General features: G+C 52.3%; 1 protein-coding gene across 5 annotated transcripts in view; it reads left to right on the top strand.

Moving 5' to 3' along the window:
- The window catches only part of PIK3C2B (phosphatidylinositol-4-phosphate 3-kinase catalytic subunit type 2 beta), an 81561-nt gene that overhangs the window by 33462 nt on the left and 35036 nt on the right, over positions 1-13063 (top strand). For all 5 annotated transcript variants that reach the window (XM_058275034.2, XM_004459079.5, XM_012525377.4 and 2 more), the window contains 9 exons: positions 961-1115; positions 1405-1525; positions 4379-4490; positions 4647-4726; positions 5112-5175; positions 7090-7236; positions 8478-8511; positions 9195-9390; positions 10471-10593. In XM_058275034.2, the coding sequence (XP_058131017.1) occupies positions 961-1115; positions 1405-1525; positions 4379-4490; positions 4647-4726; positions 5112-5175; positions 7090-7236; positions 8478-8511; positions 9195-9390; positions 10471-10593 (1032 nt within the window). The remainder of the gene's footprint in view (positions 1-960; positions 1116-1404; positions 1526-4378; positions 4491-4646; positions 4727-5111; positions 5176-7089; positions 7237-8477; positions 8512-9194; positions 9391-10470; positions 10594-13063) is intronic.

The raw sequence follows: 13063 nt of genomic DNA, 5'->3' as shown, positions 1-13063 counted from the left end.
TATGTAAGAATGTGCCTTTATAGGTTCCAGTGGGACTAACTATACATACCTTTTTAATATGTTCTGTGACTGCTCATTATAGTCCTATGTTCCACTTTGATCCTTGTGGCTGTTTTCAGATATGGTCATTGTTCCCTGTAAATTTTATGCAGTTGAGTACTTTCCATAAACCTAAATAAGATTATGGCTAGAGGTGTTCTTGTAGAATTATGTCATTACTTTTGTCTTCTGTCTTCATCTAAAAAAAAAAAACCCAAAAACTTGCTTAATGGAATTGTGGCTAAAATAATGTTTACCAGAGGAAGTTTTAGATCATCCTTAGCTAATTCTAAAATCCAGTGCTCTGTTCGGGAGATTATTGATAATCCTCTAGCATCGAGTGCCAATAGAGGAAACATAATTAATATGTATTTGTTAATATGTATTTCATGAGAAATGGTTTTATCTTCCTTTGGGACAGAAAAATGAGTTTTTTATGTATTACAGACAAATTTTTCTTATTTTGTGAATAGAAATTGTTTAAGCTAAAATTTGAGAAAACTACTATAAATAAGAATAAAATAATTTGGATGGGAAAAAAAAATCACTTTAGACTCTGGCCTTCAGTGGCCCTTAGAAGCAGCTGCACCCCAGGGGGAGATGAGAATGTTATCTTGAGCTAAAAGAGAAAGGATATGGATTGGGAAAACTCCAATAAACTTAATGTGGGAAACTGCCACTTTAGAACGAACCCTGCCTTCCAACTCTGCTCCAACATTTCCAACTGTAGCAAGTGTCCAGGACACCATTTCCCAGGGGAGCTTCTCCGCTGCCCCAACCTGACCTGCGGGCCCAGAGGGCCAGGCAGAGTGTGGACAGAGGGCCGTCGGGCCTCTGGTTGGGAGGCCCCGGCAGGCGTCTTCTCCAACTGCTCTCTTCTGAAGGCACAGTGAGGGCCCTTCTCCCTCTCTTCCTGCATAGCCTTCGCTCTGGCTCTGACATTCAAGACTATGCTCTCACCGGATACGTCTGGAGCGCTGTCACCCCAAGCCCAGAGCACCTTGGGGACGAGGTAAACCTGAAGGTGACTGTGTTGTGCGACAGCCTGCGGGAGCCACTTACTTTTACCTGCAACTGTAAGTTGGTTGGGGTTCAAGCACCCCTTGAGGTGGGGCCGGCATGAGTTTGTCCTGGACTGCAGGATCCTTTCGCCTTGGTCCCCCAACTGAGGGCCAGTTGGGAAGCTCCTTTGGGGACTGGCTTGAAGGCCAGTGTTTTAGTCCAACCCCAAACTGTTTGCTTTACTGGTTGGTGGTGGTGCTGGAGAGGACTCAGCCGGGAATAGGGCGCACGGCAGGGTGGGGATGCGAAGCCCCTCCTGGCCCGGCGCCCACCTGGTTGCTTTCCCTTGCCTCACACTTGCAGGTTCCTCCACTGTGTACTTGCTCATCTACCAGACCCTGTGCTACACCCACGATGACCTGAGGGATGTGGACGTGGGTGACTTTGTCCTAAAGCCCTGTGGGCTGGAGGAGTTCCTGCAGAAGTGAGTGAACCGGTGGGGCCAGGAGGGTAGGAGGCAGCATTTGCCTCTGAGTGGAGGGATTGAGAGGGTCTTCAGCTTGGGGCTAGCAGCTCCACCCCAAGCCCACAGCCAGGATTCCTGCCTTCTGGGCACATTCTCAGCCACGTCGCACTTTCCCCAGAAGCTCAGTCTTCCAGCAGGGCTGGCCAGCTTCCTGGGCCAAATCTGCTGTGGAAGGAGCTTGAGGCTGGGATTAAGCAAAGACTAGGTCTTTCTGCTTCCAAGCTTCTGCGTATGGAGAGATGGGCGAGTTTGGGGGAAAATAGAGCCACATGGGGTTGTCTTACTTGCTCTAGATGATCTGGCCAGGGGCAGAAGAGAGACTGGGCAAAACTCACAGAATGATAGGGGAGAAATTACAGCTGCTCCCTCTTCCCCTGTCCCCTGCCAATAAGCCTTTCCCCCCAGCTGGCATGCGCAGCTGGTTATCCTCTCACCAAAGGCTTGCCTCCAACTCCTCTGCATCCAATGCCCTCTGCAGTAAGCAGCCTCCCTGGAAAGTCTGATGTGGAGCCGCTGAGGCAATCCGCTTTCCACTGCCCTGGTGCTCGGCAGTGCTAGGGTGGAGGGGAGGCAGGGGAAGAGTCAGAGGCGAATCTCCTCTCAGGCGGTGCAGCCTGGGTGGCTGGCTCAACACAGATGAGAAGACCTGCTTTCTTTCCCAACCACAACCTCTGGCCACTTGGAGAAAGCTGGCCATGGGAGTGGAGAGAAGGGAGGCCTAGGGCCCTCTTGCTTTCTCTTACTTCCTGTTCTAGATACAAAGATGCTTGATCTGTGGTTAGAGCACAGGCTGGGCAATCAGGCCTGTGGATTCACTCCTGCGGGCTCTTTCTGGCCTCTGGGTCCTCATCTAGGAAGCTGAGGGGAAAGGAAAGGGGCAGGGCCTTGCATGGTATTAACTCCAGGATGCACCCGTCTAACATATTCCGTATGGTCCTTGTTAATGTGCTTCTCTCTGCCGGACTCTGAGGGGTCCTGGATGCAGGGTGTCCTGGCAAAGGGCCACAGGCAGCCTACCACTGTTAAATGGGGATGATGGAGCCTAGTGGCTGAATTTGAGCTCCCTGGACACACCGGCACAGCTGGTTTAAATTCTGGCTTGCCACTTACTGGTTGTGAAACCCTAACCCTGAGTGTCCTCTGTAAAATGTAGTGAGGATTTACTGTGAGAATGACCCAATGAGCAATCAGTATATATTAGAAGGACATCTAGATTAGATACTGTAATTTCCCTCACAGCTTCCCTATTCCTTGAGCCCCTGAATCCAGAGGTGGTGGGTACCCTGCCACGTTCTCTTCAAGCCAAGGTCTAGGCGGAGTGTTCTGGGCGAGGTGGGACAAGATTGATGGTCCTCAGCTGTACCCCTGCCTCCCCACTGTAACCTGAATGCACCTAGAGGGAGGCCTTCCACAGAGGAGGTCAAGCAGGTCCCCTCTAAGGTTCTCTCCCGCCCAACAGAGGAGCACAGTGCTGGCCCCTGAGACATTGAGCAGAAGACAAACCACCCCGGGGCCATGGATGTGGTAGTGGAAGAGAAACTCGGGGACTTTCAGAGAACCACTAGCTCCCAAGAAAGCCCTCAGGTCTCCCAGCCCTGCCTGGTAGGAGGGGCTGGTACCAGGGGAGCTGCGGTCCCGGATGCTGGCTGCTCTCAGATAAGAACCTTGAGATAGTCCCTGGGGTGGGCTGGGTTTCCTGCCACCTCCCCACCCCCACCACTCTTCCTTCCTGCCTGGACACTCCCACCAGGCCCTGCCCGGAAGCCTAGCTCCTGTGCCCCTAGGTTTTGGCTACAGCTCAGTCTTAGCAGGTTGGAGCCTAGGTCAGGTTCCCTGAGGATGTGGAGAGCCCCCTAAGCCTGGCTGGGCCTGGACTGGCCTCAGGGGCTGGAACCTCCATGGGCTTCTCCACAGGCCCCTCCGCTTTGCTTCTTTTCTCTCCCATCCTTTCTGGCCTAGATTCCCAGTTCTGCTAAGGAAGGAAGTCCCTTTCCGGCTTCTGTTACCCAGCTGTTGGGACCCAGCCCAGGCCTGAAAGGCTGGTCTGGAAGTGGGACTTGCTCTCTGCCCCTCCCCTTGGGCTTCCTTTCTGACTAGGGTGTGATTCGAATCGCAGAGATGCTCCCTGGGTCTCCTCTGAAACTGAGGGTCCCACATGGGGTGCTTGAGCAGTGGGAATGGCATGCAGGTGGGTTTTTTCAGGAAGTCTGTAGAGATTTATATGGTTAGTCAAAAGCTGGCAGGACCCATGGGAAAGGGAAGCCACACTTTTTGGGGCTTGGGGATAACAGATCTGGAATCTTGGTGGATTGTTCCGACTGGCCTCAGCAGGATGACTGGTGACCAGAGGAAGCAGGAGATTTCTGGCCACAGTGAGGGCAGGCTGTCACTGAGCTCCCACGCCGGGGCCTGAGCTCAGGCTGACTCTTCCTGTCCCCTCACGGCAGTCCCGTATACCAGAGCCAAGAGAATGGGGTTTAAACAACTGGCCCTGGGGAAGTCCCTCTGTTCCCCACACTCCATCGGTTCCCACCCCTGGAGTGAGCCAGTGATAACAGTAAGGTAATAAATGCCGAGGAGAGGCAATGTTTGCATGGACCAAGGGTTAAGCATATTAGGTGGCTTGCTTTAGACAGGTCCATTTCTTCCCCCAAACTCTCCCACATTTTCAGAGCCAAGGCGGGGGTGCACATAGGTCCCGTACCCTCACCTCCACCTTCTTCCTGTTCCTCCCTCCCCAAGGCTCAGGTGTGTCTCACACTTCTCACTGCGTCCCCAGGACGTAACGGTCTTGTTCCTCTACCCCTCCAGCAAGCACGCCTTGGGCAGCCATGAGTACATCCAGTACTGCCGCAAGTTTGACATTGACATCCGGCTACAGCTGATGAAGCAGGAGGCCGTTCGCAGCGACCTGGCCCGAACGGTGCAGTGTGTGGGGGGAGGTTGATGGTTGCTGAGAGCTGGGGTGGTGGAGGGTGCAGAGGGTGATGTGGAGCAAGCACATTGGGTGGGAGTGGGGGAGGAGCGCGGGGTGAGGTGAGGGCACCGGCCCTCTCTGAATAGGGCACTTCTCACACAGGTGAATGATGACCAGAGCCCCTCCACCTTGAACTACCTCATCCATCTGCAAGAGAGGCCAGTCAAACAGACCATCAGCAGGTGAGAGAGGGTGCCACGGGGGAGAGGTCAGAGGAGGAGTGGGGAGGGGAGTCCTGCAGATACCCTTACTTACTTTTCTGCCAGGGCCAAGGGATTCTTGTCCATGTCAGGGGCCAGAGCCCAAGAGTCTCATCAGGAAGGTTGCACCAGGGCCTGTTGCATCTCTTCCCTCTAGTCTTTTGCCATCATTCTCTAGGTGAGAGGTGGCGAAGCAGAAAGGATTTTCCCACCTTCGTTCTTCATAGGACATCTGGACAGAGTGGGAGCCCACTTAAGCCAGAGTCTGATTTTCTGAGCTAGGGTGGGGAGTGGGCAATAGGTCCCCAGGGCCTTGAGTCTGTCCTGACCTCTCCAGTGATGATTTTCTCTGCCCCCGACTCCCCAGGCAGGCTCTGAGTCTTCTGTTTGACACTTACCACAATGAGGTGGATGCATTCCTGCTGGCTGATGTGAGTATGAATCCTGGGTGCTGGCCCAGCTGGCAAAAGTGCCTTCTCTCCCCCAGTCCTCTGGGATCAGCCCTCTAACAGGACCTGAAGTAGATACTGAAAATTTGTCAGCAGAGCACTTGTTGGCTTTGGCCTAATTCATGGATGAATCAAGATTGCCAGCTGTTGGGCAATTGACAAGTTTGTAGAAGGGGTTTCTGCTCCTCTGTAGAAGCAGTTGGTCAAAAACCATGCCCTGAACCCTGTTTCTGGAGCAGGGTGTCTCCAAGGCTAGTCCTCTAGCGTTGTCTCGCCAGCTGCTGTACTTGAATGTGCATTGGAGTGTACAAACCATGAGCTCTGATGTGAGAGGGGTGTGCTGGTGTCCCCCCATCATCTGGTGGTGGCGGTTCCCAAATGTAGGGCTGGGCAGGACACTCATCACTTAAAGCAAGGAGCACAGCTCCCAGTAGGATTCACCTGGAGTCTTAAGCCTCAAAACTGCCAGAATAAACATTTGCCCCAAATGTTTTGTAAGTAAAGAAAATCCGTTGTCTTCAAAAACAATCCCTGTCTTACTGATCCATTTAATGGGTGGTCGTAGACTCTCTCCTTTTGGGGAATCAGGGTTACATCAAGTTCAACCGTCTACCCACTGCTGGAATCCCTTCTGTAGCAGCCCTCTGCTTGAATCTTTATGGTTGTGAGGGGAGAGTTTCTGAACATCTATTCTGTGCCAATCTGGCCCGATGCTGCTTGGAGTAGAGAAGTCTAGGAATAGTCTTAACCTTCAGAGAGCTTGTGTTCTTATTAGAAAAACTGGAATCATAACATTGAGTTTTTAATTGATAGAACAAGATGGCACTGAGTTAATTAGGACTCTTGGAGGGTATGAGAGAAGGGGGATTGTCCAGGGCTAAAGCGTTCAGGAAAAGCATGGTGGAGAACATAAAAATTTAGCTGGCCCACGATTTAAATTTTTTTACTTTGTTTTTTAAATTTCTCTCCTCTTCTCCCCCCCTCCCCCCACCCCCATTGTCTACTCTCTGTCCATTTGCTATGTGTTCTTCTGTGACCGCTTCTATCCTTATCAGCAGCACTGGGAATCTGTGTTTCTTTTTGTTGCGTCATCTTGTTGTGTCAGCTCTTCCTGTGTGCGGCACCACTCCTGGGCAGGGTGCACTTTTTTTTTGCGTGCGTGGCTCTCCTTGAGGGGCACACTCCTTACGCATGCGGCTCCCCTATGCAGGGGAGACCCCTACATGGCATGGCACTCCTTGCGCGCATCAGCACTGCATGTGGGCCAGCTCACCACACTGGTCAGGAGGCCCTGGGTTTGAACCCTGGACCTCCTGTGTGGTAGGCAGATGCTCTATCAGTTGAGCCAAATCCACTTCCCACATGATTTAAATTTATACAGATAATAAAGGCAGGGCAGATGGGGGAATTCAAAATAAGAAAACTCCAGGAGCCACAATGCAGAGTATTGGATGTCTGTGGAACAGAGATGAGATTTGTCTGGAAATTTTATGGTGAAAGTTATGAGAACTGAGGCTGCGTGGGCAAGTCGGGCCTCAGTATGGTGTCTTTGTCCTCCTCTCTATACCTAGAGACTGGTTTACTTGAAACAGTGTCCCTGGGGGAGAGCCCAGAGGCATTTGCCGTAAGTAGACAGAGGAAGGCTGGAGATAAGAGGAGACTCCAGTGGAAGGGGTGGTGGTAGCTGAAAGGAGAGCTGGGGGCCATTGGCATGGCCATTTAACTCAGTGGGAGAGAGTGTTTGCTGGTGCTGGATGTTTGAAAATAAAGCATGGATTCCACAGGATATGACTGAGAGTCTGGAGCCCCTATTATCCTCACCTCTCCTTCGAAGACTGTGGGGATTGGGAGGCTGAGAGCTGGAACCCTCTAACTTCAGTGTGCCACCTCCCACAGGGGGACTTCCCGCTGAAGGCCGACAGGGTGGTCCAGTCTGTCAAGGCCATCTGCAATGCCCTAGCCGCCGTGGAAACCCCTGAGATCACCAACGCACTCAACCAGCTGCCCCCCTGCCCCTCCCGCATGCAGCCTAAGATTCAGAAGGTAAAGGGGCCCACCCAGGGCACTGGCACGGGGAAGGAGTAACTGAACGCTCAGCTCTGTGCTGGAGTGATTAGGCATCCACTCACCAAGAGGGCTCTTAGCGACTGGATTTGTCAGCCAAAGAGGTACTGATGCAAAATACCAGAAATCTGTTGGCTTTTATAAAGGGTATTTATTTGGGGTAGGAGCTTACAGATACCAGGCCATAAAGCATACTTCCCTTACCAAAGTCTTTTGCCACGTGTTGGAGCAAGGTGGCTGGCTGCCGATGTCTACGAGGGTTCAGGCTTCCTGGGTTCCTCTCTTCCTGGGTTCCTCTCTTCCTGGGGTTGGTTTCTCTTCGGGCTCAGCTCTTCTGCTTTCTCCACAAGGCCAGCTGTAGACTCAGGCAAACAGCTCGTCTCTCTTCCCAGGGCCTCTGCTGTGTCCAAGTGAGCCTTCTTTCCTTCCTCACATTATCTGCTTCTCTATGTATTTACTTCCCAGGCTCCAGGATCAAAACTCCAACCTCCCTTTGCTGCAGTTTCTTTGTTGAGGGTGGGGACTCAACATCCCACTGACGTGGCCCAATCAAAGCCCCAATCATTATTTAATCAAGTAGAAGTGAAATCTCTGAATCCAATATAATCTAATCTGCCCAGAGGAAAAGACCAGTTCACAAACATAATCCAATATCTATTTCTGGAATTCATAAATAATACTAAACTGCCGCAGTGACACCTCCATCTTTTCCATTTAGACAGCTTAACTGGATGAGCTCTTGGAGGATAGATGACAAATGTGTCCCCTCTTTGTGAGGGTGAGCGCTGGTGAGGCTCTGCCCCCTGGGACAGACTGGGTGAGCCCAGGCCAGCGCAGGCTTGCTTACAATCACTGAGGCTTTGCGGGAGGTGCAAAACCAAACCATGGAGGAAAAGAGCCCCAGGCAGGGGTTCCTCCTCCCCTCTTGGAGCAGGGGTTCCACTGTGTGCTCCACAGACAGTGTGATGGGCGCCGTGGGCCACGAACCCCATCTGGTGCAAAGTGGCCTGAGCATTGGGCTGTCATTCGGGTAGGCACGATGATGCTATCCAGCATCTGGCTCCATCTGGCCACCACTCAGATCTGCTACAAACCAACATGCTGCCCTCCCTGGGGACTCTGCTCCTCAGATTTCAGCCCAGTCTGATCCAGATGAGCGCAGCTGTGGACAGCCCTCCTTTCAGCCCTGAAGCTCCCACCCTCTTCTTTTTTCCCCACAGGATCCCAGCGTCTTAGCTGTGAGGGAAAACCGAGGTAAGGGAACTGCTTTCCGTCTTTGTCCAGCAAGGGCAACTGAAAATTGCCGTCCCTGCCCAGATTCCTTCCCCTCCTCGGCCCCCTCGATTTACGCATCCACGCTTGCGTGCACGTGTGTGTGCGTGCGTGCGCGTGCCTTCCTATCTGGGGCGTGCGCACAGCTGGGGAGCACATTTCTTTCCACAGTTTTCTCATTATTTTTACTGATTGTCCCTTGTAGTGTCCCTGAGGGGTGTGGATGAGGTTGAGGTGAGGGCAGCGAGTCTTTCAAGCAAAACCTTGCTCTGTAAAGCCCTCATCCTGGGATGCTTAAGTCCCAGTCTTCGGGATTTCAGGGACCAAAAAAAAAAAAGTCCCCCCAAACTAATTTTGGGTCTACCGTAGAATTGCCAGCTTCTCATTGGAGTTATTGTCACCATAATTTCCTTTTAAAAAAGGACTTTTGAATACTAAGTAGCAAAACATAAAACTAAAGACAGTGTTTAAAATTGAGCAGCTATCACTTTATGAAAACTCCTGACATTTCAGCACAGATGAGTGAACTCTGTCATGGATATTAGATACTGACTGGCGTTTGGGAACCACTGTCCTAGTCTCGCCCTTTCCAGCCAGTGCCATGGCAACGAGATGGGGCTTGTGGCGCCTCCTCACCGTGTTCCTTCCGACCCCTCCTTTCACAGAGAAAGTTGTGGAAGCCCTGACGGCTGCCATCCTGGACCTGGTGGAGCTGTACTGCAACACGTTCAACGCAGACTTCCAGACAGCCGTGCACGGGAGCCGCAAGCACGATCTGGTCCAGGAGGCCTGCCATTTCTCCGGGCCCCTGGCCTTCACTGTCTATGCCACCCACCGCATCCCCATCACCTGGGCCACCAGGTAGGCCGGGGGCTGCGTGGCCTCTCGACTTTCTGATAGAGGACGCCTCTCCTGTCTGCGTGTGGCACTGTCCCCAGTCTTGAGGATGTGTGCGTTGTGGTGCGCTGTGGCTTGCCGTGGGGGGTGAGCCAAGTGCCTGAGGGGGACCTGGGCCGGGACCTCCGGGGAAAAGAGAGAGGGTCCCCTAGGAGATGGAGGAGGGGCGGCTGTGTTCAGACCTCCCATTCCCCTCTCAGTGCTGGCTGCACGGATCCCAGCCCCCTCTGGATCCAAGGCCAGCTGAACGACAGATGGCCCTTTCCCAGATAGAGCCGCATGCCCCATGGCCAATGACTGCACTCCCCTGCAGGCGCACAATGGGAGGGGCGGGAGGTGGGAGGTGACCCTTTGTCTGGGGCCCTTCGTTTGGTAATCCTCAGCAACTCTGCAGGGTCCTCAGCAACCGAGGTCTGGAGGAGTAAGCCCCGGACCCCACCCCTGCCCCTTCCCTCCTTCCTTCCCCTCCCTTGGCCTCCTTCTTTGTTCCTCACTTAATGTATTCCTCTGGGCGATTGGCTGAGCACAAAGGAGGCAGCCTGGGAAACCGGGGCCTTCTCTGACCTCTTCTGTCAGGCACCTGTCACAAGCCCCAGGGACCCCTGTGTGCTGGCATTCATGTAGGCATATGTCGTTTCCCTCCCCCACCCTCCTTGCGCGTATGCACGGACATGCACACGCGTGCACACGCACATACACACATGTGCATGCATGGGGACACCCGATGGGCTGGCCTGGCAAGAGGAGCTGACTGTAAGAGGGGACCAATGGCTTGTGCTTGGTGAAGAAGGAAAAACAACGAGGGGGCCCAGCGTGGACTCTGAAACAGAGCAGAGGGATGCAGGCTGAGTTGCTTCTCTCCAGGCATACTTGCTTAAATCCAACTTAGCTCTCCTGATCCCGGATCCCATGTTACAGCCCCCAGAGACTGAGAGGCGTTGTACCAGGGGAATGAGCGTTTGGTGTTAGGGGGGCGCATTGGTTTGGGTGGCTGTGATCAGGCTTGGGTGCTGGGTGCCCTGACCTGCTCCTTTCCTCTGGCAGCTATGAAGATTTCTACCTCTCCTGCTCCCTCAGCCACGGCGGCAAGGAGCTGTGCAGCCCCCTGCAGACCCGCAGGGCTCACTTCTATAAGTACCTCTTCCACCTCATCGTCTGGGACCAGCAGTAAGCCATTCCCTTGGGCTCTGTGCCCAGCTTTGTAGACCTACTAACCTGACTTGTGTATGCCCTTGGAGCCAAATAACCAGACTGGGATGAGGGGCCCATGTCTGGCTGACCAGGCTCCATCACTAACTCCAACCAGACAAGTCACTCAACTTCTTGAGTCTCCATCTCCCTGGCTCTTAAATGGGGACATGTATAATTTCTACCACTCAAATTCTGAGGATCTAATGAGAAATAGCCATAAAGGTTCTTTTCCTTTAGTTGTTCATTTTAATAATAATTCATTTTTTTGATATTGCCTTCCTTAAAAAGTTTACATAGTTTGAGGGGTTCTCATCCTCTCCTTTATTCCCAAATTTTCCACAGAATCGGGAAAGGGGACTGTGCTTTCTCCCTTTTAGAGAGGGAAGGAAGGGGTGTCTAGGGGTAAAATAATGGGCTGGGCGCCGTAGGACTAAGGCCCTATTTCTAGCTCAGTCTTTAAGGCTGGATTCTCTCTAACCTTTCTGTGCTTCATTTCCTAAAATGTGAAGTCGCGGTATTGGTTTAATTCAGAGGACAATGTGGCACTGAAATGAGATAGGCAGACTAGAAATAGGAAACCATAAGCGCAAGGTAGTATTGGCCATCAGTTACTAACTGTGATCATTTGGTGTTGATAAGGTGGGAGCCAGCCAACAGAGCAGGAAGGAAATGGGGAGAGGCTGTGTGAATGGCAGCACTGCAGCTGCTTGCCTGCCCCGGGCCTGGTCTGTGCTGAGCTGCATCCTCCTTCCAGAGACAGCCAGAAAACTTGTGTGCCGTCTATCCACTGACACTAAGGGTGTAGCTGACTCCTCCTTTGCAGCATAGACCTGCAACTTAAATGTTTGGTGTGTAAATTAAAGAGGCTGGGGGGGTCCTCGGGGAAGGTGAGGATACTGAGGCAGGTCTGTGCAAAGGCTGAGGGGCGGGCCCCTGTGCAGATTGTCAACCGGGGAACTCACACCCTTTCTCCTGTCCTTCCTATTTTATGCGATTCTTAGAGGTGTAAATAAAAGTCCTTGCTCGGACAACTTTGGGGGCCGAGGATGGCTGCAATCAATGGCCTTTGAGTTTTACCATCTCTCTGGGGTTCTCTGGCCTTGGTTACTGCTAGCTGCCAAGGGAAAGGGTGCTCCAGCCCAGGTGGACCCAGAAAAATTAACCTTAGAGCAGAGGTTCTTAAGGGGTCCGTGCGCTTGAATTTAAATTAAAACAAACCAACATTATTCTTGTGGGGACCTGTGATATATTTATTAAATAATACACAGTATAGTGGGGACTTCGTAAGGGGTCTGTGGTTTTCCCCTGACTGGCAAAGGGGTCCATGGAACAAAAAAGGCTAAGAACCCCTGCCTTCTAGCCTTTCCCCATTGAGCATCAGAGAACTAGAAGCAGCGGGGCTTGCCTATCCAGTACAGGCCCCATCCCACCCCAGCCTTCCTGCTTTCTTTCTCCTTGGGGACTTTGAGAAGCCCCTTCCCTCTCTCCCTTTGGCTATGAAAATATTTGAGGGTGAGAACCAACCATCTTGTGCCCTGGGGCTATAAGAAGAGGCGGGTGAGAGGACAGGCAGGTGGGAGGATTGGTGGGAGGGGGTGGTGGTGGTGAACTGAGGACAGATGTCCCGTTCTGCTCCCTGTCTGAAATCTCTACCTGGATTCCAAAGTCCCCTGCCTAGGACCTCGTGGAGGGCACCATCTCAGCACTCCCCATCCACATGCCCTCTGTGGTCAAGACCGAGGCATTTGGGAGAAGGTCCAGCCTTCTTCCCCTCCTTCCTGATGGTGTGACTTGGGGCAGGTTATTTAACTTCAAATGGACAGGATAAAGGGACCCACCCTACAGGATTGTTTGAGGAGCAGTTAGGACCTTGCAAGTAAAGTACTTGGCGTGGTGCCTGGCACCTGATTTGTGCTTGCTTCCTTGGCTCGTTACTCATATTATTATTAGCTGGGGGAGCCCTCTCAGTTCTGGTTTCTCTGTTCCAGGTGATTGATGTAGTCACTGATACACAGAGATGTTTGTGCAGGAAAACGCTGTCTAGCCCAGTTTCGTTGCAGTAACCACAGTGTCATATGTCAAAAAGTACATAGCACCACACACACACACAAATATATATATGCTACAGACATCACACAAGTGAATTTCTTTTCCCCTTTTCACTGATGAGGAAACTGAGGTGTACAGATGCACGTTGCCCAAGGCTGTAGCGGCAGAACTAGGACTGGACCCATCATTCCAGGAACCCTTCCTGGAAGAGGCAGCCCCAGTGATGTGATATTGAGGGAAGGAGAGAGGTTTCTTAGGCAGGGATGAAGTTCTGAGTTGCAGCCAACATAGCAGTTATCCTGACTGACCCCCAAGTGCAAGTCTGTGGGGGAGGTTTCGGGGTACCAGATGATTCAAGGACTGAGGAGAAGGGGCCCTGGCTGGTTTTAGGGGTGAT

This window comes from Dasypus novemcinctus, chromosome 13 (genome assembly GCF_030445035.2).
Source record: "Dasypus novemcinctus isolate mDasNov1 chromosome 13, mDasNov1.1.hap2, whole genome shotgun sequence".
Taxonomy (NCBI): domain Eukaryota; kingdom Metazoa; phylum Chordata; class Mammalia; order Cingulata; family Dasypodidae; genus Dasypus; species Dasypus novemcinctus.
The sequence above is the reverse complement of the archived record's forward strand: the minus strand, read 5'-3'. Positions and strand labels throughout refer to the sequence as shown.